General features: G+C 41.0%; 1 protein-coding gene across 3 annotated transcripts in view; it reads left to right on the top strand.

The window, feature by feature from the left end:
* The window catches only part of SMC1B (structural maintenance of chromosomes 1B), an 82,205-nt gene extending 55,502 nt beyond the window's left edge, over positions 1-26,703 (top strand). For 2 of the 3 annotated variants that reach the window (XM_086403246.1, XM_086403244.1), the window contains 10 exons: positions 4,335-4,476; positions 5,272-5,417; positions 6,992-7,145; positions 10,623-10,721; positions 16,036-16,192; positions 16,703-16,857; positions 19,384-19,535; positions 21,457-21,526; positions 24,590-24,700; positions 26,158-26,703. In XM_086403246.1, the coding sequence (XP_086259372.1) occupies positions 4,335-4,476; positions 5,272-5,417; positions 6,992-7,145; positions 10,623-10,721; positions 16,036-16,192; positions 16,703-16,857; positions 19,384-19,535; positions 21,457-21,526; positions 24,590-24,700; positions 26,158-26,259 (1,288 nt within the window). In that variant the 3' untranslated portion in view covers positions 26,260-26,703. The remainder of the gene's footprint in view (positions 1-4,334; positions 4,477-5,271; positions 5,418-6,991; positions 7,146-10,622; positions 10,722-16,035; positions 16,193-16,702; positions 16,858-19,383; positions 19,536-21,456; positions 21,527-24,589; positions 24,701-26,157) is intronic. The other variant, XM_086403245.1, reaches the window with a different exon arrangement.
* The last annotated feature ends 1,161 nt before the right edge of the window (positions 26,704-27,864 follow it).

Here is a 27,864-nt window from a genome sequence, read left to right as displayed (position 1 = left end):
GATAGAATTCCAGCTGAGCTATTTCAAATCCTTAAAGATGGTACTGTTAAAGTGCTGCACTCAATATGTCAAAAATTTAGAAAACTCAGCAGTGGCCCCAGAACTGGAAAAGGGTCAGTTTTCATTCCAATCCCAAGGGAAGGCAATGCCAAGGAATGTACAAACTACCATACAGTTACAGTTACTTCACATGCTAGCAAGGTCATGCTCAAAATCCTTCAAACTAGGCTTCAGCAGTACATGAACCGAGAACTTGCAGATGTACAAGCTGGATTTAGAAAAGACAAACCAGAGATCAAATTGCCTACATTAGTTGGATCATAGAGAAAGCAAGGTAATTCCAGAAAAACATGTACTTCTGCTTCACTGACTATACTAAAGCCTTTGATTGTGTGGATCACAAAAAACTGGAAAATTCTTAAAGAGATGGGACTACCAGTTGACCACCTTACCTGTCTCCTAAGAAACCTGTATGCAGGACAAGAAGCAACAGTAAGAACTGGACATGGAACAACGGAGTGGTACCAAATTGGGAAAGGAGTGTGTCAAGGCTGTATATTGTCCCTCTGCTTATTTAACTTACATGCAGAGTATATCATGCAAAATGCTGGGCTGGATGAATAACAAGCTGGAATCGAGAGTGCCAGAAGTAATGTCAATGACAATATCCATGTGCAGACCATACCACTCTAATGGAAGAGAATGAAGAGGAGCTAGAGAGCCTCTTGATGAAAGTGAAAACAGGAGAGTGAAAAAGCTGGCCTAGCATTCAGCATTCAAAAACTAAGACAATGCATCTGGTCTCATCACTTCATGGAAAATAGAAAGGGAAAAAGTTGAAACAGTCACAGGTTTTATTTTTGTGGGCTCCAAAAATCACTGTGAATGGTAACTGTAGCCATGAGATTAAAAGATGCATGCTCCTTGGAAGGAAAGCCATGACAAACCTAGGCAGCATATTAAAAAGCAGAGACATCACTTTGCTGACAAAGGTCCATAGACCGAAAGCTGTGGTTTTTTCATTAGTCATGTATGGATGTGTGAGTTGGACCATAAAGAAGGAGAGCACCAAAGAACTGATGCTTTTGAATTGTGATGTTGGAGAAGACTCCTGAGTGTCTCTTGCACTGCAGGGAGATCAAACCTGAATATTCATTGGAAGGACTGATCCTGAAGCTCCAATGCTTTGGCCATCTGATGTGAAGAGCTGACTCATTGGAAAAAACTAATGTTGGGAAAGATTGAGGGCAGGAGAAGAAGAGGGTGACAGAGGATGAGATGGTTAGATGGCATCACTGACTCAATGGACAGGAGTTTAAGCAAACTCTGGGAGATACTAAAGTACAGGGAAGCCTGGACGTGTACACCCCATAGTGTCGCAAAGAGTTGGACATGACTTAGCAACTGAACAACACATTAAATATTACTCTCTTTTCGTTATTACTGCTGTTGTTGCCTTTGTATTAGTAGTATTTAGCACAGTGTCTGATACAATTAGTGCTTTAAAGTGTTTCTTATATGAACGATTCTATTAGCAGGTCATGTGAGGAAGGGTAGATGGAGAAAGGATGAGCTATAGTTGATATTGGAATTCTTTTTTTTAAGATAGGAGTTCTATTGATTTATAGTTGATATACAGTATTATATAGTTACAGGTGTACAGTGTAATGATTCATAGTTTTCAAAGACTGTACTCCATTTGTTATAAAATACTGATTATATTCCCTGTGTTATTCAGTATATCATTGTAGCTTATTGTATACCCACTAATTTGCACCTCTCAATCCCCTCCTGCTATGTTGATCCTTTCTCCATCCCTCTCCTCATTGATAACCACTAGTTTATTCTCTGTGTCTGCTTCTTTTTTGTTATATTCACTAGTTTGTTGTATTTTTTTGGATTCCACATATTAGTTATAGCATATAGTATTTGTCTTTGTCTGACTTACTTCATTTAGCATAATACCCTTCAAGTCCATCCACATTGCAAATGGCAAAATTTTGTTCTATTTTATAGCTGAATAGTATTCCACTGTATGTATATATATACACATACACACACACACATATATATATATATATATCACATCTTTATCCATTCATTTGTTGATGAACATTTCATTTGCTTCCATATCTTGGAAATTCTAAATAATGCTGCTATGAACAGTGGGGTTCAGTTCACTTCAATCACTCAGTCGTGTCCGACTCTTTGCGACCCCATGAATCGCAGCATGCCAGGCCTCCCTGTCCATCACCAACTCCTGGAGTTCACTCAAACTCACGTCCATCAAGTCGGTGATACCATCCAGCTATCTCATCCTCTGTCGTCCCCTTCTCCTCCTGCCCCCAATCCCTCCCAGCATCAGAGTCTTTTCCAATGAGTCAACTCTTCGCATGAGGTGGCCAAAGTACTGGAGTTTCAGCTTTAGCATCAGTCCTTCCAAAGAACACCCAGGACTGATCTCCTTCAGAATGGACTGGTTGGATCTCCTTGCAGTCCAAGGGACTCTCAAGAGTCTTCTCCAACACCACAGTTCAAAAGCATCAATTCTTCGGCGCTCAGCCTTCTTCACAGTCCAACTCTCACATCCATACACGACCACAGGAAAAACCATAGCCTTGACTAGACGGACCTTTGTTGGCAAAGTAATGTCTCTGCTTTTTAATATGCTATCTAGGTTGATCATAACTTTCCGTCCAAGGAGTAAGCGTCTTTTAATTTCATGGCTGCAGTGGGGTGCATGTATCTTTTTTATTTAGAATGTAAATATTTTTTATTTACATTCAGTTTTTTTTATATGTACCCAGAAGTGAAAGTGCTGGGTCATAATGGTAGTTCTATTTTTAGTCTTCTTTTTTTATTTTTAGAAATCTCCATATTGTTTTCCGTAGTGGCTATACCAATTTACATCCCCACCAAGAGTGTACCAGGGTTCCCTTTTCTCTACATCCTTGCCAGCATTTGTTATTTGCGTTCTTTTTAACAATAGCCGTTCTGACAGCTGTGAGGTGAATTTGATTTGTATTTCCCTGTTGATTAACAGTGTTGAGTATCTTTTCGTTTATCTGTTGGCCATCTGCATTTCCTCTTTGGAAATATATCTATTCAGATCTTCTGCCCATTTTTTCATCAGTTTGGTTTTGAGTTGTTTGAGCTGATTGTATATTTTGTATATTAACACCTTAGCAGTTACATCACTTGCAAATATTTTCTCACATTTAATAGGCTGTCTTTTCCTTTTGTCAGTGGTTTCCTTTGCTGTACAAAAGCTTACAAGTTTAATTAGGTGCCATTTGTTTGTTTTTGCTTTTATTTCCTTTGCTTTAGGAGACAGATTCAAAAAATATGGCTACAATTTATGTCAAAGAATGTTCTGCCTATGTTTTCCTCTAGGAGTTTTATGGTTTCTGATCTTACATTCAGGCCTTTAATCCATTTTGAGTTTATTTTTGTATATGGTGTTAGAGGATGTTCTAATTTCCTTCTTTTACTTATAAAAGAAGTCCAGTTTTCCCAGCACCACTTACTGAAGAAACTGTCTTTTTGATACTGGACTTCTTTATGGGGAGTTTATGAATCTCGCATAGTAGGAAAGTACATCAGGAAAGAACATGTTCTTGAACTCCCAAGTTTGGAGTTTGTGAATGAACTACTATTTGAAAAGATTAATTGACTAAATAAAATAAACATATGAATTGTAACTTAAAGAAAAAGATAAGGAAACTATAGATTGTAAAGGATTTAAGAAATGCATTCATATGCAGTATATGAATCCTGATTCAAACAAACCATTTTTTTTAAACTAATGAGAATCAGGAAATTTGGCAAAGATAGCACTTTGATATTAAGGATGTTATCATTTCTACCTATAGAAGCTTATGGTTATGTATTAAAAGTCACTTCACTTTCAGAGAAACATTAAAATATTTATTGATGAAATTACATGATGTCTGAAATTTGCTTTAAATAGTGATGGGAAGGAGTAATAAGTGGGATTATAGGTAAAAAAAGATGGACCATGAATTACTTAATTAGAGTTGGGTAATAGCTGTATGGGAATCCATTGTAGTCTTTTTTTTATATTTGTGTTTGAAGTTTTCCATAATAAAAACAAAAAAAATTTTTTAAAAATTAAAGGATGACCCAGAGGGATGGTATGGGGAGGGAGGAGGGAGGAGGGTTCAGGATGGGGAACACATGTATACCTGTGGCGGATTCATTTTGATATTTGGCAAAACTAATACAATATTGTAAAGTTTAAAAATAAAATAAAATTTAAAAAATAAAAAGGAAAAAAAATTAAAGGACTTTGTTTACCACTTGTATTATACTAGATTAGAATTTGAGAAACAAAAAACTCGGCTTAATATTCAACTTGAATATAGTCGTAATCATCTGAAGAAGAAACTGAATAAGATTAACACATTAAAAGAAACCATCGAGAAAGGTAGAGAAGACACTGATCACCTAAAGAAGGTAATGAATGATGCGTGACCAAAGTGTCATTGAAATGATGACTTTCTTTGATGAGTAAGTGTTGAGTTCCTGAAAAGCTCTAATAGTGATAGAAGGTGGGGAAGGGGTACCGATTTGAGAAATACTTGATGTAAAATCCGCACAGCTTCATGACTTTCTAGATGTTGAGAGGATGGTTCTGAATTCTCACTTGGGTGATTGGTGGATAGGAGGAGAGATTAAGGAGAGAAAATTCTGGACCTGTGGAGCATGACTTCCCTTTGTGACATCTAAACAGCAATTTCCGACAGATAGTTAGTGAGTACATGGATAACAGGAGAAGTCTAGGCTGGTTTATTGGAGTAGGTTGAATCCATTATGTAAATTCAGAGAGTAGGCAGCGAAGAGCGGTGGAGCAAGGATGGAGTTCTGGAAGGAGTGGTTGCCTTGGTTGTGAAGACGGCCACGATCCCCAGTGTGTGAGGAGAAAGGAAGTGAGCAAAGTTAAAGTGAAAAGGCTAAAGTTAAAGCCAAGAAGGTAAAGTCTGGTAGGAAGAATGTTTTCACTGGACAGTGGAAACAGAAGTCAGATGACAGCAAGCTGGGAAATGAATCCAAAGTGAAAGAGAAAGGTAGGTAGTGATTACCTGGTAGTGTAAACAGGAGTGGGTCACATTCTACAGTGGAGGCTCTGGCAGCATGCAGGACAGGGTTTGTCTTGGAATGACTGGGATGGTTGTATTAATAATAAAATGACCTGTTGGCCTTATTAATATAAAAGATGGTAAGCCTGTAATGTGAATCATCTCCATACAGGTTGAAGAAAATTGTCTGAAAATTGTGGATGAACTCATGGAAAAACAGCAGCAACTTAAGGATGAATTTGTCACTCAGAATACCAACGTTGAGAAAGTCCAAGCTCAAATTGAAGAGGAACGAAAGAAGTTTTTGGCCATTGATAGGTGATTAAAAGTTTATCAAGAGTTTAAAAAATGTTTACCATCAATTTGAAATTTATTATAGAAGTTTTATTATTTGAATATGTACCTTTATGTGGCTTTTGGTCTCCTATTGCATCTGTCAAGCATTGCAACTTAGGGGAAAAACCAAGAGAGGTGGTTAGTTGTTTAGAGTGTATAGTACTTTTAAATGAGTAAAGAGAAACCTATACAAAGTGTTCAGTTCAGTTTAGTCGCTCAGTCATGTCTGACTCTTTGCAGCCTCATGAACTGCAGCATGCCAGGCCTCCGTGTCGTCCATCACCAACTCCTGGAGCTTACTCAAACCCATGTCCACTGAGTCGGTGATGCCATCCAACCATCTCATCCTCTGTCATCCCCTTCTCCTCCCACCTCTGGTCTTTCACAGCATCAAGGTCTTTTCCAATGAGTCAGTTCTTCGCATCAGGTGGCCAGAGTATTGGAGGTTCAGCTTCCTTACCATAAATCTCCTTGACACCGGTCCCTTCCTGTTAGGAAGGCCCTGCTAGTCTGTATGACAGCATAGCGAGTGAGGTGTCTTATCTGGAGCCATACTACATGGTTCCAGGCCCTAGCTCTGCTGCTTATATATGGTGCCTTCATTTTCTTATTAGTAAAGTGGGGATGGTAATAGTGCCTATGTCATAGAACAGTTGTAAGGATTAAATGAGTTCATATGGTTCTTAGAACAGTACCTGACATTCAATGAGCGTGTATTTGCTGTGATGATGATCAGTAGCACTTTGAGTCCACTGGCCTGTTGAACCAATGACATCTGCTCTCCTGTGTGATTGACACAACCATAAGTGAACAGGTGCAGTGAGTTCTGTTTTTGCTCAAACTCTTGAATATTTCACAATGTTCAAAGTCTTAGTGTTTCAAAATGCTGCCAGAAAATTCTTTGTCTAAGATTTTTGAGTGGAATTTAGTTTGTTTATGCATGATTTTTTTGGCTCATACTTAATTTAAATAGAACCACATCTCTATCATCAGATTCTTGAAAACCATATAATTCTTAATTTATTTTCTTTTATTTTTAGTCTTCCGGGTCCTCTTTAAAGTCCCCCCTTTTGTTTCAGCTGGTAAGACTCCTAAGCCCTCATTAAGATAGAAGGCCTTACATTAGTGGTGGTGATGGTAGTAATAAAGTTTAGACTATTAGGTGTGTAATGACTTAATTGGTAAGACATTTATCTTGCTAACAGACACTTTCTCTTGGTTTGAGGTTCTAAAATGTAGAACTTACATTGAGAGAGATACACCTTGAAAAATTGTACAGATTTAAAAATAAGGTAACTGGAAGAGCACTGTATTGTTGTTAGCCTGAGTAAAGTATATTATTGGAAATGTTCCCTTGGATTAAATAATTATATTCGTGGCCTTTGTCAGGAGTGTTAAAGTTTAAATTACAAGCATTCATGGACTAACTCTGCAACTTAACAGCACTTGAAAGAAAAAAGTTTTTTCATGTAAATTTATAAACATGTTTTTCTTCCTGATGGAACTTTATGTAATTAGTAAAATATAATCACTTTTTCATATCTGTGTATTTGCAGGGAAGTGGGAAAATGGCAAAAAGAAGTTGTGATCCTTCAGAGTTCTCTGGAACAGAATCGGTTAGAGAAGCATAACATGTTGCTTGACTGCAAAGTTCAAGACATTGAAATAGTTCTTTTGTTGGGGTCGCTGGATGACATCATTGAAGTGGAGGTACTCTAGCAAGTGATTTTAAAATATGTGCAGTTGTATGGAACTTTATGTAGGCCTTTGTTTGCTTAGTGAAGTTGTAGCCATGCAGACTCTTAGTCTTATTCTAAAGCTTTATTAGCAGAAAAAACATCTCGTCTGGGAAGGGAAAAGGGCAAAATGATCCTCATTCCAGAAGACTGGGCACTTTGTATAGCTCTCTTATTTCTCTTGCTAATCCGTATCCTTTTAGCTCCATAGGACCAGTTTCTTACCTGTATATAGACACCCAAGAGGAATCAGAACTAAAGCCATGGGAGTTCAGGGGCATTCTGGAGAGATGGGGTAGCCACAGTTCGTTGCGGGCAGGGGCACATGCCTGACCCCATGAGCAGTGCTGTACTCTGGGAACACCGTCAGTGGTGTGTGGAGGGATCTCGTTCTGCATCTTCACCAACAACTTGAGGTCCTTTTCAGTAGAAACATGACTCACTGAGTCTGTCCAGGCGATGAGAGTGTGGGGAAGGTGATAATAGATACCCAGGGAGTCAAAAGGGGAGACTGAAGTCTCCCCATGGTGGACATTTTTCTGTTAGCTTCCTTTGCTTTCTCATCACATACATACTACACAGTACTCTTGAGGTCGGTGGGACACTTATATACCCTTTGTTCTGCTGCTCATGTGAGGAAAGATATGACGACATAGTTCAAGAAGAGTATCTTACTATTAGCTAAGGCAGAGGATGGTGAACATAGTTCTTTTACCTTTCAAATTATCTTTTAAATCTTTAGTGATCTCTTCCCTGTAGTCCCCTTTCCACCTCCCTCCTCCCCTTTCTGCTTTGTCACCAGTCAGAAATCCATGCATTTCCCTCCAGTTTCTACTCCAGAAGAGGCGTTCAGTCCTTTGGTTTCTTCAGTATGAAGCAGCTGTGAAACAGTTTTTCTCTTGCTGATTTTGACTACTTCTCATAGCATAATTCTGGTGTTATATTATACTCAAAAGTCTTTTGCTGGGGAAGGGGAGAGATTCCCTGGCAGTCTCACTGCCAGGGCCCCCAGTTGGATCTCTGGTCAGAGAACCAATATACTGTAAGCTGCACAACTAAACCTAAAAAAGAGTCTTTTTTCTCTGTTTTAGCAGAGAGTACATCCCAGATGGAAGGAAAGGAGAAGCCACTTTACTGGCCACAAATGTCATGAGCCCCACTCAGATGGCTTTAAAGGGGGAATGGGAGGTCAGGGGATAGGACTGAAGTGGAGGCTGCCTCCCCTGTGACATGGTCCAGGAATTTGAACACTGTGGAGAACTTAATATGTATTGGCTTTATTTGTTCAGATCAGCTTTCCTCACATGGCTGCAGCTGTAACCACTAGCTTTGACCAGAGCGGGAAGACACCTCTCTCCTGCCCTCAGTTAGAAAAATCCTGAGGAAGAACTCTGACTGGTTCATTCTGGATCATGTGTCCACTCTTAAGGGTGCAGAAAGAGGGAAGGGAGGGTCTGTAACAGAAGAAGTGGATGGAAGCAGAAAAGCAGTACTCACAATAATATAGAGAGAAATGGAAAGTCTATTTAAAAGGCTGTAATTTTAGAAGAGGTTTGTCATTGAATAGTGTGGAAGCAGCAGCAGCTTTAATGACTGACATCTAAGTAAATGCTGCTGGTCAAGTATTCCTGCTGCTGCTTTGGTCCTATTGTTTTTTCAGTTAGTGAACTTTCAGAAGTATTCTCCAACATATGTGCCCACCATGAATGTGAAATTATTTACTTGTTTATTAGGGTGAATGACTTTCATATTCATAGTGGTTATTTCAAAGCAGGTATTAATACCTTAAGCTGGATTAATACTGAATCGTTATCTAGAAAATGATAGGTCTGATCTACTTTGTGCTGGTCAAACCACATTGGAATATTGCATTTACTTTCTAAAGCATGATGTTTTCTGAGAGTAAAGTGTCCACGATAGTGAAAAGGCCCAGACTGTGTCATGCTGGGAAGAGAATTCTTGGGGAATATGGTTATTCCCCTCCAGCAGAAGAAGGTCTGCCACAGAGGACAGAACATACTTGTTCTTTCTAATCCTCAGGGGGACACTGGGGTTGGGGGTGGAGGACACAGAGTCAGATTTCTTCTACTAGGGAGCACTTCCTGCTAGAAGGAGGGAAGGCCTCTAGTGGTGAGTCCCTGATTGAAGTTTTACAAGCACATCTAATTGTTGGTGTTTAGTTGCTAAGTCATGTCCGACTCTTTTGCAGCCTCATGGACAGCAGCCATGTAATGAGGGTGCTGTACAAGGTCATCTAAAGTCCAAAACAGAAAAGGCATTGGGTATACATTGTCTCTTTCCAGAAGGCTGGACAAGGATCACCACATAGAATTAATTGTCTTACGCAGTTGTAGGAATCGTCTCACAACTATTGTAAGGTAGAACTGAGATTTCCCTTCCATGGGACGTGTTCAGACATGGGATGAGTTACCTACATCTGCCAGAATTCTCATAGGAAATTCTTATATTGTGGGAAAGACTGTACCAGATCACTGGTTCCCAAACCCTTCACGTGCACGTGAAGCCCCTGGGGACCTTGTTTCCCAGGTGAGGCCTGCTCTCGCCGGCCCACAGATCACACTTCAAATAGCAAGGCATTAGGTGACTCACATAGAAACTTAATACAAAGTACAATGTTGAATCATAAATAGTAGTTGTGAGATTCAGGGGTTCAGTGTTACCCTTTGTGTTCAAATTCCCCTTCTGTGTGAACCGTTTTAGTGTAAATATATAACATGTGGACTTACTTCCAAAGGTAGTTTTATTGGTTTGTTTCAGGTGAGAACATCTGTAAAAGAGTGAGAAAGGGTTTTCGCTTAATTTGTAGGTCTTGCTTTTGGTGTCAGCATTACACCAAAAGCTGGCCTGCAGCTGAAAAAGTGCTTCTTTATTTGTTCCTTCTTTCCTCCTCTTTCTTCGTTCAGAGTGACATATATTGAAACTGAAATACATGTTTCCAGCATTGCAGTAGGCACTGAGACTACAGCAATGAGTGTAACTACCCCAAATCCCTTCCTTCGCATTCTTCTGGGGGAAAAAGTGGCAGACAGTAAAATATTCATGTGTTTGGTAGTGATATAGGCTAAAGAAGATACAAAGCAGGGAGGGAAATAAAAAGAACTTGAGGCAGAGGCCTTGGATGTCCTGAGAGAAGGCAGCTGGCTAGTAGACGAGGTAGAAGATGAAGAGATACAGACGTGTAGAGGAAGGGTGTCCAGGCAGAGGGCATTTCGCCAGCCCTAAGTGATGTGTACACGGTCTGTTCAAGGAGCCCAGGTTGGTTGGAGCAGGGAGACTAACACAGAGTGAAGTTAAAGGGGAAGCCGAGGCCTTGGAGGCCTGCATAAGGCTGTTTTATCTTCTCGGCCATCAACTGGAGGACTTGGGACAGACACATGAGTAGAGAGCCCCATTTTCAGATAACAAGGAAAGGGCTTTGTGTGTTTTTCAGTTGGGAACTGAAGCAGAAGGTACCCAGGCAACAACTGATATATATGAAAAAGAAGCAGCTATTGAGGTGGACTACAGCTCTCTAAGAGAGGATTTGAAGGTAACTGAAAGATTTCTGTTGTTTATGACTAACTTATGGGAATACTGAATATGTAAATCCTACAGAATAATTTTTAGATGACAGAGCATAGTTTGGGGGGTAAGTAGATTTCCTAATAGTTTTTAAAGAAATAGTATAAACAGGTTACATATAAAATGCTTAAAATATTTAAAGTGTTTATATCAGCATTTCTCCCTCTGTAGTCTGTAGAATACCAATACCATGAAAGATCTTGTTGAAGAAGAAAAGTTTCTGCCAGTATTTTGAAAGGCTGTTCCCTCTTCTTGAAGATTCACAATGAATAAAAAAAGTCATTGAGAAAAGTCCTGAAACACACAAAAGTAGCCAACACACTTCAGGATCCTGAATCACCCTGTCTGCGTCTCAGTGCAGTACGTCAGGAAGTGACAAGCTCTTCATAGCAGCAGAGCACAGACCAGAAATCGAGTTTCATGGTCTGTTTAATTTAATAGCTCTGACTCTGTTTCTGTTACCCCTGTAGCCATATGTTGCTTTGTGTTTTGATTTTGTCCTGAAGCTGCTGCTTTTATGAGGACAAAATGACTCTGGCCTTTCTTGCCTTCCAGCCAACACAACCACAACCCTCAGAGAAGAGAGAGCACCTATTGTAGTGGTGCTGTTCTTAAGGTTGAAGAAAAGCTTTTCCACAGAGGTCCAGCAGTTGTCCTCTCATCACAGTGTCCTGAATCGGGTCACATGTTCACTCCTGGCCAGTCACTGTTGGAGTGGGATGGACTTAGCTTAGGCCAAGCAGGATTCATGGGCCCTATGAGGGAGACATGGCCAACTTGGGCTTTGTTAGAAAGGAAGAAATGGAGAATGGATGTCAAGTAGCAATAACTACCACGTCTTTTTATTTCATATTTTTAATATTAATATATTTTGTTAGATTTATTGAGTTCTTTTATTGTTAATTGTGGCGCTTTGGGAAATCAGAAAATAACCTCTTATCTATTTTATAGTCTATTTAGTGCTTTCATATTTAATAAGTCCTTCCCTACAACATTACTATTTATAAATATTCTCTTCCTGTTAATGATTTTTTCTTTTCTTAGTTAATTTATCTGAAATTTATTTTTATATATAGTATGAGGTAAGAATCTTTCTTAGAAGGTACATAAATTAATCAATTTACTCGGCATCTTCTAAAAAATTCTTTCCTCCAATGAATTAAAACACACCTTTATCAGATGTTAAATAACCCTCTACAGGGTCAAGAAAGTTTTCCTGGAAGGTAATGCCTGCCGCACTTTTCCCTTCTCTCGTCACTCAAGTTAGTTCTGCTCATGGTTTAGGTTCTAGTTTAAATGTTACCTCCAACTGAGCTATTAAAAATCCTAAAAGATGATGTTGTTAAAGTGCTGCACTCAATATGTTAGCAAATTTGGAAAGCTCAGCAATGGTCACAGGATTGGAAAAGGTCAGATTTCATTCCAATGCCAGGGGAAGGCAATGCCAAAGAATGTACAAACTACCATACAATTGTGCTCATTTCACCTGCTAGCAAAGTAACACTCAAAATCCTTCAAGCTAGGCTTCAGAAGCACGGGAAGATATTAAGAAGAGGTGGCAAGAATACACAGAACAACTATACAAAGAAGATCTTCACGACCCAGATAATCACGATGGTGTGATCACTCACCTAGAGCCAGACACCCTGGAATGTGAAGTCAATGGGCCTTAGGAAGCATCACTATGAACAAAGCCGGTGGAAGTGATGGCATTCCAGTTGAGCTATTTCAAATCGTAAAAGATGATGCTGTGAGAGTGCTGCATTCAATATGCCAGAAAATTTGGAAAACTCAGCAGTGGCCACAGGACTTGAGGAGGTCAGTTTTTATTCCAATCCCAAAGAAAGGCAATGCCAAAGAATGCTCAAACTACCACACAATTGTACTCATCTCACACGCTAGCAAAGTAATGCTCAAAATTCTCCAAGCCAGGCTTCAACAGTATGTGAACTGTGAACTTCCAGATGTTCAAGCTGAATTTAGAAAAGGCAGAGGAACCAGAGATCAAATTGCCAACATCTGCTGGATAATGAAAAAAGCAAGGGAGTTCCAGAAAAACATCTATTTCTGCTTTATTGACTATGCCAAAGCCTTTGACTGTGTGGATCACAATAAACTGTAGAAAATTCTTAAAGAGATGGAAATACCAGACCACCTGACCTACCTTTTGAGAAATCTGTATGCAGGTCAGAAAGCAACAGTTAGAACTGGACATGGAACAGCAGACTGGTTCCAAATAGGGGAAGGAGTACGTCAAGGCTGTATATTGTCACCCTGCTTATTTAACTTCTGTGCAGAGTACATAATCTGAAATGCTGGCTGGATGAAGCACAAGCTGGAGTCACGATTGCCGGGAGAAATATCAATAACCTCAGATATGCAGATGACATCACCCTTATGGCAGAAAGCAGAAGAACTAAAGAGCCTCTTGACGAAAGTGAGAGAGGAGAGTGAAAAAGTTGGCTTAAAACTCAACAGAAAACTAAGATGGCATCTGGTCCCATCACTTCATGACAAATAGATGGGGAAACAGTGGAAACAGTGAGAGACTTTATTTTGGGGGGCTCCAAAATCACTGCAGATGGTGATTGCAGCCATGAAATTAAAAGATGCTTACTCCTTGGAAGAAAAGTTATGACCAACCTAGACAGCATATTAAGAAGCAGAGACATTACTTTGCCAACAAAGGTCCATCTAGTCAAGGCTGTCATTTTTCCAGTAGTCATGTATGGATGTGAGAGTTGAACTATAAAGAAAGCTGAGCATTGAAGAGTTGATGCTTTTGAAGTGTGGTGTTGGAGAAGACTCTTGAGAGTCCCTTGGACTGCAAGGAGATCGAACCAGTCCATCCTAAAGGAAATCAGTCCTGAATATTCATTGGAAGGACTGATGCTAAAGCTGAAACTCCAGTACTTTGGCCACCTGATGTGAAAAACTGAGTCATTGGAAAAGACCCTGATGCTGGGAAGGATTGAAGCCGGGAGGAGAAGGGGAAGACAGAGGATGAGATGGTTGGATGGCATCACCAACTCAATGGGCATGAGTGTGAGTAAACTCCAGGAGTTGGCGATAGACAGGGAGGCCTGGCGTGCTGCTGTCCGTGGGGTTGCAAAGAGTCGGACATGACTGAGCAACTGAACTGACTGACTGATTAGATCATAGGAAAGGCAAAGGAATTCCAGAAAAACACCTACTTCTGATTCATTGAGTATGATAAAGCCTTTGACTGTGTGGATCACAACAAACTGTGAAACAATCTTAAAGAGATGGAAATACCAGACCACCTTACTTTTCTCCTGAGAAACCTGTATGCAGGACAAGAAGCAACAGGTAGAACCAGTCATGGAACAATGGACTGGTTCGAAATTGGGAAAGGAGTACATCAAGGCTCTATATTGCTACTCTGCTTATTTAACTTCTATGCAGAGTACATCATGTGAAATGCCAGGCTGGTGAATCACAAGCTGAAATAAAGATTGCTAGGAGAAATATTAAGCTCAGATATGCAGATGATACCACTCTTATGGCAGAAAGTGAAGACAAACTCAAGAGCCTCTTGATGAAGGTTAAAGAGGAGAGTGAAAAAGCAGGCATAAAACTCAACTTTCAGAAAACAAAGATCATGGCATCTGGACCCATCACTTCATGGCAAATAAAAGGTGGAAAAGTGGAACAGTGACAGATTTTCTTTTCTTGGGCTCCAAAATCACTGTGAATGGTGACTGAAGCCATGAAATTAAAAGACACTTGCTCCTTGAAAAAAAAAGCTATAAAAAACTTAGAATATTAAAAAACAGAGACAACACTTTGCCAACAAAGGTTTGTATAGTCAAAGCTATGGTTTTTCCAGTAGTGATGTATGGATTTGCAAGTTGGACCATAAAAAAGGCTGAACACCGAAGAATTGATGCTTTCAAATTGTGTTGCTGAAGAACGCTCTTGAATAGTCCTTTGGACTGCAAGGAGATCAAACCAATCAATCTAAAGGAAATCAACCCAGAATATTCGCTGGAAGAATTGATACTAAAACTCCAATAGTTTGGCAGCAGATGCCAAGAGTTGACTCATTAGAAAAGACCCTGATGCTGGGAAAGATTAAGGGCAGGAGGAAAAGGGGGCAGCAGAGGAGGAGATGGTTGGATGGCATCCTGGACTCAATGGACATGAGTTTGAGCAAACTTTAGGAAATAGTGAAAGACAGGGAAGCCTGGCATGCTGCAGTTCACGGGGTCGCGGAGAGTTGGACATGACTTAGTGACTGAACAACAACCAGACGGGCTGGATCTCTTCTGCCCATAGTACTCACGCTCACCTGGTGGAGGGCTTCACACTGTTGTCAACGCCAGTTTGCGTGTCTGCCTTCCCTGTCAGCTCTTTAAGGGCAAGGACAGAGTAGTTTTCATCACTGAATCCTCATACATAGTAGATGATCAGTATTTTTTAATGAACGAGTGTATGTCCATTGACAGATGAATGGATACAGAAATTGTGGTACATATATACAATGGAGTATTACTCTGCTATTAAAAAGAACACATTTGAGTCAGTCCTAATGAGTTGGATGAAGCTAGAGCCTGTTATACAGAGTGAAATAAGTTGAAGAAAAAGACAAATATTTATATTAATTCCTACATATGAAATCTATAAACATGGTACTGATGAATCTATTTGTAGGGCAGCAGTGGAGATGAAGACATAGAGAAAAGACTTGTGGACACAGTGGGGAAAGGAGAAGGTGGGATGACTTGAGAGAGTAGCATGGAAACATACATATTACCATATGTAAAATAGGTAGCCAGTGAGAATTTGCTTTTGTGACACTGTGCTCTGTGACAACCTAGAGGGGTAGGATGGGGAGAGAGATGGGAGGGAGGGTTCAAGAGAGAGGGGACATGAATACTTGTGGCTGACTCATGTTGATTTATGGCAGAAACCAACACAGTATTATAAAGCAATTATCTTCCAATTTAAAAAAAATTTTTAAAAGAAGCAATAACATGAATTGTTTACTTTTTTAGCCAGATTAAGAAATACGAAGGTGAAGCGTGTTCCAAGAGGGCAGCACCCATGACGCCTGAGCTATGAAAAGGCACAGCCAACCCAGGAAGCCACAGTAGTGCCCCAAACTGCACTGCAGGCTCAGAGAGGGCTGCCAGGGCTGGCAGGGCTGGATGCAGAGCGAGAGAAATAGGGGCCATACCCTGAAGGGCCCGGTGCCTACTTACTGCAGCAGTTTGGGTCTAAGTGGCATGCTAATCATTGCTGTTCTTTGCCAATAATAGGCTCTACAATCTGATAAAGAAATTGAGGCCCAGCTTAGACTCCTCCTACAACAAGTAGCATCCCAAGAAGATATCCTGTTGAAGACAGCAGCCCCAAACCTAAGAGCCGTGGAGAACCTGAAGACTGTCAGAGACAAGTTTCAGGAGTCCATAGACGGTGAAATTAAACTTTAGTTGATAGCAAGATCATATTCGTTGGTATTAGGGGTTTTGATTTCTATAACATTTACCAATAATCCCCCCTAAACTGTACCTTTGTTTTGATTATATATATATATATTTTTTTCTCTGTTATCTTATAGTAATGTACTTTTAATGCTGAATTATTAACTTCTTCCTTTTTGAAAAGAGTTTTGCTTTAATTTAAAAACAGGTGTATTGGTTATTTTTGAACAGTGTCTTATTTCATAGCAGCACAAGAGGCATATTAGATAACTCTGTTGGAATTTGTTGTTATTATTTAAAAATCAGCCCTACCCAGAAAAGGAGCTCATCAATTTTAATAGTCATTTTCTTGGACTTAATAGTAGCTGAGATGTTTTGAAGGTAGATTTAATTCAAGATGGCCAAACTCAAAATCTAGCTTAAAAAATGTTTTATGCTTTAAAGTTAAAATAAGAACAGCCCTTGGTGATCTTCAAAATAAAGAACATTGATTCTCTCTCAGCTTTTGAGGCCAGCAGAAAGGAAGCCAGAATATGTAGGCAAGAGTTTGAACAGGTGAAAAAAAGGAGATACGATCTTTTCAACCAGTGTTTTGAGCACATCTCAATCTCAATTGATCAAATCTACAAGAAGCTCTGCAGAAACAACAGTGCCCAAGTATGTATTTCTCACCCTCAAATATGAGTAGGAACTTATGTTACTTGATATTGTTTTCTTTAATGGTGATAAATCACCATCACTCTCTCTTGAGTAACCCACTTAACTGGGTAAAGTCAGCTCATGAAAATTGGTTATCACAGTGACCTGTGTTCTAGGTCTAGTCAGCCTGGCAAGTCAAAATCTCTGGTCCTGCTTCTTTATCTGCACAATGAGTGGGTTAGATCATCTGGTTTCCAAGTTCTCTTTCAGTTCTGGAATTCTGTGATCTGTACTAATTTGACTTTGTAGAGCTGTCAGTGGTCTCTGCAGTAGAGTTAGGGTAATGTAGGGGAAAAAGGTTGATGTGGGGTCTGTGGAGAGGGAAGGAACTAGAGGCAGGGTTCAAGTCTAGACGCGCCCCTTGTCGTATTGGTCTTTCCATTCCGTGATCAGTATGCACAGCAAATACTGTGCAGTTGGACATGGACAAAAGATGTAGACCAGGTCATATATATGTGAGTTTCCCTCTTTCTCTCGGTATTCTTTTATGACTGAAGTAATCTTGAATCACATACTTAGAATTTCAACCAAGAATAACTTGGTGATGGTGGTGGTGGTGTTTTTAATTAATTAATTTAATTTTAATTGGAGGCTAATTACTTTACAATATTGCAGTGGTTTTTGCCATACATTGACATGAATCAGCCACGGGTGTACATGTGTCCCCATCCTGAACGCCCCTTCCACCTCCCTCCCCATCCCATCCCTCAGGGTTGTCCCAGTGCACCGGCTTTGAGTGCCCTGTTTCATGCCTCGAACTTGGACTGGTGATCTATTTCACATATGATAATATACATGTTTTAATGCTATTCTCTAAGATCATCCCACCCTCGCCTTCTCCCACAGAGTCCAAAAGTCTATTCTTTACATCTGTGCCTCTTTTGCTGTCTCACATATAGGGTCATCGATGCCATCTTTCTAAATTTCATATACATTCGTGACTTCCCTGGTGCCTCAGATGGTGAAGCGTCTTGCTTACAATGCAGGAGACCTCAGTTCGATCCCTGGGTTGGGAAGATACTCTGGAAACGGAAATGGCAACCCACTCCAGTACTCTTGCCTGAAAAATCCCATGGATGGAGGAGCCTGGTGGGCTACAGTCCATGGGGTCACAGAGAATCCAACATGACTGAGCGACTTCACTTTCTCTTTCATACTCTATTGGTGTTTTTCTTTCTGGCTTACTTCACTCTGTATAATAGGCTCCCGTTTCATCCACCTCATTAGAATTGATTCATGTGTTCTTTTTAATAGCTGAGTAATAATTTTCCATTGTGTATATGTACCACAGCTTTCTTATCCATTTGGCTGGTGATGGACATCTAGGTTGCTTCCATGTCTTGGCTATTGTACACAGTGCTGTGATAAACATTAGAGCACATGTGTCTCTTTCAATTCTGGTTTCCTTGGTGCGTATGCCCAGCAGTGGGATTGCTGGGTCGTATGGCAGTTCTCTTTCCAGTTTTTTAAGGAATCTCCACACTGTTCTCCATAGTGGCTGTACTAGTTTGCATTCCCACCAACAGTGTAAGAGGGTTCCCTTTTCCCTACACCCTCTCCAGCATTTATTGTTTGTAGACTTTTTGATAACAGCCATTCTGACCAGCATGAGATGGTACCTCATTGTGGTTTTGATTTGCATTTCTCTGATAATGAGTGATGTTGAGCATCTTTTCATGTGTTTGTTAGCCATCTGTATGTCTTCTTTGGAGAAATGTCTGTTTAGTTCTTTGGCCCATTTTTTGATTGGGTTGTTTATTTTTCTGGTATTGAGCTGCATGAGCTGTTTATATATTTTTGAGATTAATTCTTTGTGAGTTGCTTCGTTTGCTATTCTTTTCTCCCATTCTGAAGGCTGTCTTTTCACCTTGCTTATAGTTTCCTTCATTGTGCAAAAGCTTTTAAGTTTAATTAGGTCCCATTTGTTTATTTTTGCTTTTATTTCCACTACTCTGGGAGGTGGGTCATAGAGGATCCTGCTGTGATTTATGTCAGAGAGTGTTTTGCCTATGTTTTCCTCTAGGAGTTTTATAGTTTCTGGTCTTAGATCTTTAATCCAAAAATTAACTTATTTTTTATAAAGTAAGACTAGAGGAAACCTGTTAGCTCCTTGAGGGCAGGATTCACCTCTGTGCCTGTGGAGCTTGGCCCGTAACAGGCATTCGGTGAAGAGCTGGTGACAGGAGCAGCGGAGGAGCTGCATGAAGACTGTTGTAGTTTGACTGCAGCATATGCTTCTGAACTGTGAACAGCAGACTGATGGGGAGATCTTACCTTTTATGTGTTAGAGTGTTTTCCCTGTATTCCCTATCCAGCAAACTTTGTTATCTCTGATTATAAGTAGAGCTGAATACATTATTTACAAGTATTGGTATATTTTTCCATCAAACGGAGAAAAATAAAAACCAGTAGTATTTTGCAGTTCCAAATTGAACTTTACCAATAGCTTTTTTGATATTGCTAAATAAATAACATGTGTTTCAGGCATTTCTTAGCCCAGAGAACCCAGAAGAGCCTTACTTGGAGGGAATTAGCTATAACTGTGTGGCCCCAGGCAAACGGTTCATGCCGATGGATAACTTGTCCGGGGGAGAGAAGTGCGTGGCAGCCCTGGCACTCCTGTTCGCTGTGCACAGGTATGGTCACAGTGAGCCCTCTGTGCATCAGGGCAGAGGCCAAATGGCCCTTCCTACAGAAGATCTACTTATTACTTGTCTTTATGCAGCGTACGTCATACAAAGCTATTTTTTTCAGCCAGACAATTCAGGTTATGCTATGGGCCTGTAATAATTTAGACAGCAAATTTAAGAGAGAATTCAGTCTTTGACAGATTTTTATTCAATTTGTTATTATCAAAAGCTACTAATGTCCAGCTTAATCGAAAAGAAAGGAGAAAAGGGGGTAGCAAATGGCCAGATTTGAATTTAAGATTGCCAAAAAACAATTCCAACAACAAATCCAAACAAAATAAAAACAGCTAACTTTTATGTTATTTTCCTAGTCCACATTCAGAGATGTGCTATTTAGTAAGGGATGTTAAGCAAAGTATTTCTTCTGGAAAAAAGTTTAACCTCCTCATTTCCACTGATGATGGTGACACTTGTGTTTGTAAAATAAATCACAGGAAAGATGTTAGCTAAAAGTAAAGCAATTAACTTTTCAACATCCAAAGCACTAGATGAAGAACTATGGTATGGATAATAGAGCCTCTCTGTTTTCATGATCAGAAAGATCAACCCAAGTTTTACAGCTGTTTGTTACTGGTCCCAAGAAGGAAAAAGAATTGGTGATGATAGGAAAGCAAAAGAAGATGCCACTAATGCAGGAAGACTTTGAGAAATGGAGGAGGCAGGGACTGTAACAGGAGTGAATCTGAGCAGAACACGACTCTTCCTGGGTGTCACCCCATCCATTTATTCAACAGATATTTGTTAAATATCTACTGTGTCGAGTGGTGTTAATGGGCATAGGAGAGACCGCAGTGAAGAAAACAAAGACCCTGCCTCAAAGAGACTTAATTTTAGCTGGGGAAGACAGATGATAAATAAGGTGTATTAGGAAACTAATTCTCTAATATAGAGACTATTAGAAAATGACAGATGCTGTAGAGACGAGGCAATGGCAGTAGTAACAGGGAAGGGTTTGCAATATTAAAGTCTTCTGGGGAGGACTTTTTGAAAGGGTAATATTTGAGCAAAGATTTGAAGAAATTAAGGGATCAAGTCACATGGGTGGAGTGTTCTAGAGGAGCGTTCTAAGGGAAGAATATTCTAGACATGAGTGCAGAGCAAAGTGCTGAGGCCAGAGTAAGCCTGGTGCCTGTAGAGAACAGACTGTCTGCAGCAGCAGCAGGCGCAGGTTAGGGAGCTGTGGTAGCAATCAGGGCGGAAGATGGTGGCGGTTCAGACCAGTGTGGGAGCAGATACGACGTGGGGTAGGAGGGAGCCTAATCAACTAGAGGGATAAGAGCTGCCATTAACTGAACTGGAGAGGAGCACAGGACGGGGGTGGGTTTGAGGGTAGGTGAAAAGTTTGATTTTGCTTGAGTTTGAGCAGATACCCACGTGGAGCTGAGTAAGCCACTGGACCAGTGAGGCAAGGGTTTGAGAAGTCAGAACTGTCAGTAGAAGTGTGAGAGCATTCCATCTATGAATGATACTCAAAACCTTGAGAGCAGATGACATCATCAAAGAAGCTAGTTAGATAGAAGAAGGCTCTGATCACTGAGCCCCAAAGACACCACAGTGTCAAGAAGTTAAGAGATTGTGGAGGAGCTGACAGAAGAGATTGGGGCCTGGAGCAATGGGTGGGGCGGGGAGTTGATCATGGTGTCCTTGACGTCAGAGGAAGTCGGGGAGGACTGCCCTGGTTCCATCCACCTTCCTTTGAAGGGATGTGGACTGGGAATTGAGCACTGTATTTATTGACAGAGGCCATTGGTGACCTAGACAAAGGCAGACGAAAGGACATGTTTTATTTATTCTGAATATTCTTAGTCCTGTCCTCCAAGTCTTGTAAAACAAAGTTGTAACTGACTTGATTGTAATTTTTTTCTAGTTTTCGGCCTGCTCCATTCTTTGTTTTAGATGAAGTAGATGCAGCCCTGGACAATACTAACATTGGCAAAGTAAGTTCCTTTCTGATTTAACTTCCAGTGCAGTGTTTACAGTTCAAGGATCAGGATGCAGTCAGAAGGCAATTTACCCTGAGCAAACATAGTTTGATAGTTGCTGTATAAAGGCAAAATCTAAGTTAAAAATCTAAAAACAAGATGATCCAGGGTAGTAGTTTTCACTCAGGGTTTGGGGGACTCAGGATCACTGTGCTGGATCCACAGCACTGCTGCGGAGTGACTTGCTCTTCCCCAAATCTGGGTATTGGGACCTAGAGGGTCCTTAAAAGTAGACCACATGGCAAATAGGACCAAATTAGTTGTCTAATAAAGTCCAAAATAACATACCTAAATAAAATCCCAAAGGAATTAAAGTTCAAAATTTTGGTCCCCTTCATTTATTAAAATGTCTCCAATCAGTGCATTTGCACATAATCCTAATCCTGTTTTCAGTATTTGAGACCATGAGGGAACGAAGGACATAACTGAAAATCAGCCTTAAAGATCAGTACATAGAGGGACAGAGCCGCCTGTGACAGACTCTCAGACGTCTCAGCCATCTTGACTAAATTTCGGACTTGACTGGAAGGTGACCACAGGATGGAGGCAAACGCTGGCGGCCCCATCCTGCAGAGACCCTGGGCCGTGGTCCTATTGCCAGAGCCATCCATTTCTGGAAGGAGACGAATTAAACTTCTGGTTTTGATTCTAGGTTCATCAGCCTTCCGGAAATGACTGGACTTTGCATTTATAGCTGTTTATAAGGAGGCTGCTCTGGTCATTGGAGAAGGAAATGGCAACCCACTCCAGTATTCTTGCCTAGAGAATCCTGTGGACGGAGGAGCCTGGCAAGCTGCTGTCCATAGGGTCGCACAGAGTTGGACACGACTGAAGCGACTTAGCATGCATGCATGCATTGGAGAAGGAAATGGCAACCCACTCCAGTGTTCTTGCCTGGAGAATCCCAGGGACAGAGGAGCCTGGTGGGCTGCCATCCATGGGGTCGCACAGAGTCGGACACGACTGAAGCGACTTAAGAGCAGCAGCAGCAGCAGCTCTGGTCATGCTGACAGAGAAGGTCTCTAGTAATTTGTTAAGTTGGCATTCTGGGTTATACTTTAGTCTTACAAACTTGGTTACTGAGTCCAACCCTGAGAGGTGTATTGAGTCTTGGGCACCACCCTGAGTCTGTGCAGTTGACCTCCCTTGATCTCTCTCTGTTGAGCCTCTTGTGTGATCCTGGGAGACGCAGGGGCTTTCTAGGAGCTGCAGCCCGGGGTAACTTCTGCTGGGAACAGTGTCATCTTCCAGCATTTCCCAGGCTGTATTCACCTAACCCAGCTCTCTATAGGGCCTTGCTGTTTGAACATGTCACGGCATACATAAGAATAGCACATTGATGCCACCCCCACAAAAGTTAGGAACTAGATCCAGAGTCCCCTGAAGCTTGTAGAGAACAGGCCAGAGCCACGTTCTGTGACCTGTGAGAGATGTCGGGGTGACTGGGAAAAGGAAACACAGGAATAAAAAGAGAGTCTTGATTCATCTCTCTGGAATGCCAGCCAATCTGCGTCAGCTAATTGGACTCCAAGGCCTGACTTGTTTGGGGGAATTTTTTAGCACTTTGTATCCCATATCCTGTGTGTGAGGGGAAGGGGGTGGCTCTATCACTGGACTTCGGACACTCGCCTTCTCTGAAGGGGAACTGAAGTGTATTCCGTTGTTGTTCAGTCAGTCGGTTGTGTCTGACTCTTTTGTGACTTCATGGACTGTAGCCTACCAGGCTCCTCTGTTCTTGGGATTTTCCAAACAAAAATACTGGAATTAGATTGCCATTTCCTTCTCTAGGATCTTCCCGAACCAGGGATCAAACCCACATCTCCTGCATTAGCAGGCAGATTTTTTACTGCTAAGTCACCAGGGAAGCCCAAGGTATCCATATCTTCTAGCAAAATTTAGATGTTTGTATTAGTGGAATCTTCAAGAACTAGGTCTTACTTACTATTTTCTATTGTAAGATGTACTATCCTAAGTACTAAAAGCCTCTTAATTTCCAGTTTCCCTTTGAGATTACGTTCCTGGCACCCCACTGCTGAATTGAGTATGAGCATGATGCAATATGAGCAACTGTGAAGCAGCTTCCAGTCCCGCTTGTGATCAGGGTACCCAGCCTCTATCACACGTGACTCCTAGCAAAATGCATGCCTTACATTTTTGTATCCTGTCTCCTCTTCCATTCTGTCAACACCCCAAGACTTTTTAAAGACCTGTCTCACAGTGGCTACCATTGCCTCTAATGGGGGAGGTCCTTCCATGAATTCAGCCTCTTAGCCTGAAGCATTTTCTCCCTCTCATCATTCACCTCAACTGCTGACTCATTCCTCAACTGAAGCTGCCATTCCTGCTTCCAAAATATGTCCTTCACTTCTTGGGTGCAGTCAGGAGAAGACATACTGTAAACTTGCAGAGAAATCCAGGGTGTTGGCAAGTAACTTGTTAAACTGTAATTTGAGTCCCAATTGTTCTTCATAATTTTCCAAGTTCTGAGTAGAGTCTGTCCACCAAGACCCATTTCTATGCAGTCTATCTTGTTCTTATTCTCATTCCTTAGAATTAAGTCTTTGAGTTCCCCTCTAACCAAATGAGTTGATTATGGATTATGTATATATAATTGCCATATTTTTCTCATCTCGAGGCTTTGATGGCAATATAGGAAGTTGGAAGTTTAAATACCACCCTTTACCCTAGAAATATCGGAGTGGTAGTTTTACCTTATTGTCAAGATTGATTGCCTATTCACATCATGGTATCTTAAGTTAGAGTTTTATTCTTAAAAATATTCTTCCAAGTTTTCAATCGTAGATTTAATGAGCCTTATATATATTTTTTACTAACCTCTTATTTTACAGTCTGAACTATTTCCATTTCTGTAGTGGATTTATTGAGTTTACAGAAAGAGAAGTAAGTAAGTGCCTTGTCACCTAAAATGGGCAGATTCAGAGCTGCAGAATCCGTCCTCAAAGCCCCCAGAGAGGAGGCCTCGCTTACTGATGAAACGTGCTTTCTGCTTCCTCCCAGGTGTCAAGTTATATTAAAGAGCAGACTCAGGAACAGTTTCAGATGATAATCATTTCCCTGAAAGAGGAGTTCTATTCCAAAGCTGATGCACTGATAGGCATCTATCCAGAGGTAAAGATAAGTAAAAACAGATAAAGTCACCTTATAGTGTGTCCTGACACCACAAGTTCCTAGTATAGACACTGTTTGATTTCTGCACTTTTATTAATATAGGCCTAAATATTTTTTAGTCAAATGAGACTTAATAGTAACTACTTAGATATTTTTCTGTGGCAGTACACAGAAATTTAAGTTATATTTTAAGTGAAAAAGCAAATAGAAAACTGCACAACAGTGAGTATAATTTTGTTTTTAAAACAGTAGTGCACATTAACTTACACAGGGTAAACTGTCGATACCCTCCTCCATATTTCTATAATGTTTGAATGTTTTAGCAACAACAAATGCACTGTTGTAGAGCTAACAAGGAGCCATTTATCTTCCAAAGCTACTAAAAGAAAAAACAAAGAATTTGACAGAGTTCCAAGTTGTATAGTAATTTTTGTAATTCAGTTTCTTAAGCCGTTGAAAGTACTTAGCTGAGCTAATGGAGCAGAGCAACTCATTTAGATCATTCAGTTCTTGGACAATGAGGTTTTACTTCCTGAGTTTTCCTTTAAGATAAAAATTAAAGCAACGGTACTGCAATAAAAATTAAATTTTTTAAAAACTGAAAAAACAAAAAAGTTTAAAAATAGATTTCCCTTCCTGTGCCTAATTAATATCAGGGGGTCACTGGAAGAGAACTGGAAGTTCTCACTGCCAGTGTAGAGGAGCGGCGAACTATTCAGGGCTGAGCCCAGGTCTCAGCTGGGCCCTGTCAGTCACACCAGACAGGTCACTAATGTGTATTGTGCATACAAGTGGGCACACCTAGCAGTGAGTAACTCAGAGCGGGCGAGAACTTGGACTTGTAGCCCACTCTAGGCTGAAATAAGCAGAAGGGGCTTGGGGCTTCTGGGAAGGGAAGGCAAGCAACGGGACAGGGACCCGAGAAAGCACAGTAAACAAGGGCTGTCCAGTCGGATTTGCTCTGCTGATTCGAGCGCCTTCTCCACTGAGGAAGAGTTCAGAGTGGAAAGGATGTCCCCTTGCACATAGATGTCAATTTCCTTTACAGAAGGGAAACTTGTGCTCAGCTTTTAGAGCTTCTCCTGTATCTGCTGGTTCTCAGTAGCCTCTGGCTCAAAACAATCCACATGCAAAAGAGGCATATTTTTGGGTGGCACATTCTGGTACCCTTCAGTTCCGTTCAGTTCAGTCGCTCAGTCGTGTCCGACTCTGCGACCCCATGAATCACAGCACACCAGGCCTCCCTGTCCATCACCAGCTCCCGGAGTTCACCCAAACTATGGTACCCTTACCAAAAACAAAACATAAAGCTGATGGAAATGCAGAAGTAACAGCTTCTCGGATGGTTATAAAGAGGTTCCTTTAAAATGCAAATCCAGACTCACTAATGGCTCTTTACATTAATAGCACTTACTCTCTACTGGAACTGACTTTTAACTGTCTTTTCTCCGTTTCAGCACGACGACTGCATGTTCAGCCGAGTTTTGACCCTAGATCTTTCTCAGTATCCAGATACTGAAGGCAGAGAAAGCAGCAGGAGACAGCACAAGCCCCACTAAGACCTAGAGTGCCCTCGAGCCGGGAGCAGTCACAGTGCTCAGGCCAGTCTGTTTAGTTCAGGCCCAGACTGCTTCTGGGGCAAAAGCCAGGCGGCCTGCGTGCCATTCGTGGGAGAGCTTGACTGTTACCGGCACAGACGCTGCAGCTCACCACTGAGGAGTGTCCAGGCCCCACTCCAGGAGGTAATGTGTCCCATGAGAGTCAGCTTTGATTGAGTTTAACAAAGAAACCACTACAGTTTAAACTTGCATTCTGAAAGCCGGTCAGAAAATTTTGAATACTGTATCAGCTTTACTCTGATCTTGCCTTGTATGTTTAAGTGATCTTTAAGGGAAACTCATGGTTTTTAAATAGTTACAGTGTGTTGAATCTGTTTCATGTAAAGTTATTTCAGAGAACTTTAGTCAATATTGAAAATGCCAATAAAAACTCTTAATTTCAAATGTCTGCAATTTGCAATTTTAGGAACACAAAAAAAATTTTAAATGAAATTGAATTATGTCTGCTTCCGTGCTGTTTAAATTTCTCTGACTATAATTTCTGTTAAGGAAACACTGAAGAACACAGGCTTTCCCAGTTAACACTGACTTCACAGGGAAGCAGTCATCCTTATCTGTGGGCATCATGTGTATTAAAATCCAAGCATGCTCAAATCCCTTACACAGATTGCTGCAATAATATTTTAATATAACCTATGCACATCCTGTCATACACTTCAAATCATCTCTACTATTTATAATGCTTCAGATCAGATCAGTCGCTCAGTCGTGTCCAACTCTTTGCGACCCCATGAATCGCAGCATGCCAGGCCTCCCTGTCCCTCACCAACTCCCGGAGTTCACTCAAACTCATGTCCATCAAGTCAGTGATGCCATCTCATCCTCTGTCGTCCCCTTCTCCTCCTGCCCCCAATCCCTCCCAGCATCAGAGTCTTTTCCAATGAGTCAACTCTTCGCATGAGGTGGCCAGAGTACTGGAGTTTCAGCTTTAGCATCATTCCTTCCAAAGAAATCTCAGGGCTGATCTCCTTCAGAATGGACTGGTTGGATCTCCTTGCAGTCCAAGGGACTCTCAAGAGTCTTCTCCAACACCACAGTTCAAAAGCATCAATTCTTTGACGCTCAGCCTTCTTCACAGTCCAACTCTCACATCCATACATGACCACAGGAAAAACCATAGCCTTGACTAGATGAACCTTTGTTGGCAAAGTAATGCCTCTGCTTTTGAATATGCTATCTAGGTTGGTCATAACTTTCCTTCCAAGGAGTAAGCGTCTTTTAATTTCATGGCTGCAGTCACCATCTGCAGTGATTTTGGAGCCCCCAAAAATAAAGTCTGACACTGTTTCCACTGTTTCCCCATCTATTTCCCATGAGGTGGTGGGACCAGATGCCATGATCTTCATTTTCTGAATGTTGAGCTTTAAGCCAACTTTTTCACTCTCCAGTTTCACTTTCATCAAGAGGCTTTTGAGTTCCTCTTCACTTTCTGCCGTAAGGGTGGTGTCATCTGCGTATCTGAGGTTATTGAGATTTCTCCCGGCAATCTTGATTCCAGCTTGTGTTTCTTCCAGTCCAGCGTTTCTCATGATGTACTCCGCATAG

This window comes from Bos grunniens, chromosome 5, assembly GCF_055505025.1.
Source record: "Bos grunniens cultivar Pamir isolate PY7600 chromosome 5, Bosgru_T2T1.0, whole genome shotgun sequence".
In the NCBI taxonomy this organism is placed as follows: domain Eukaryota; kingdom Metazoa; phylum Chordata; class Mammalia; order Artiodactyla; family Bovidae; genus Bos; species Bos grunniens.
Note: the sequence above shows the minus strand (reverse complement) of the source record. Positions and strands in the feature narration are given on the sequence as shown.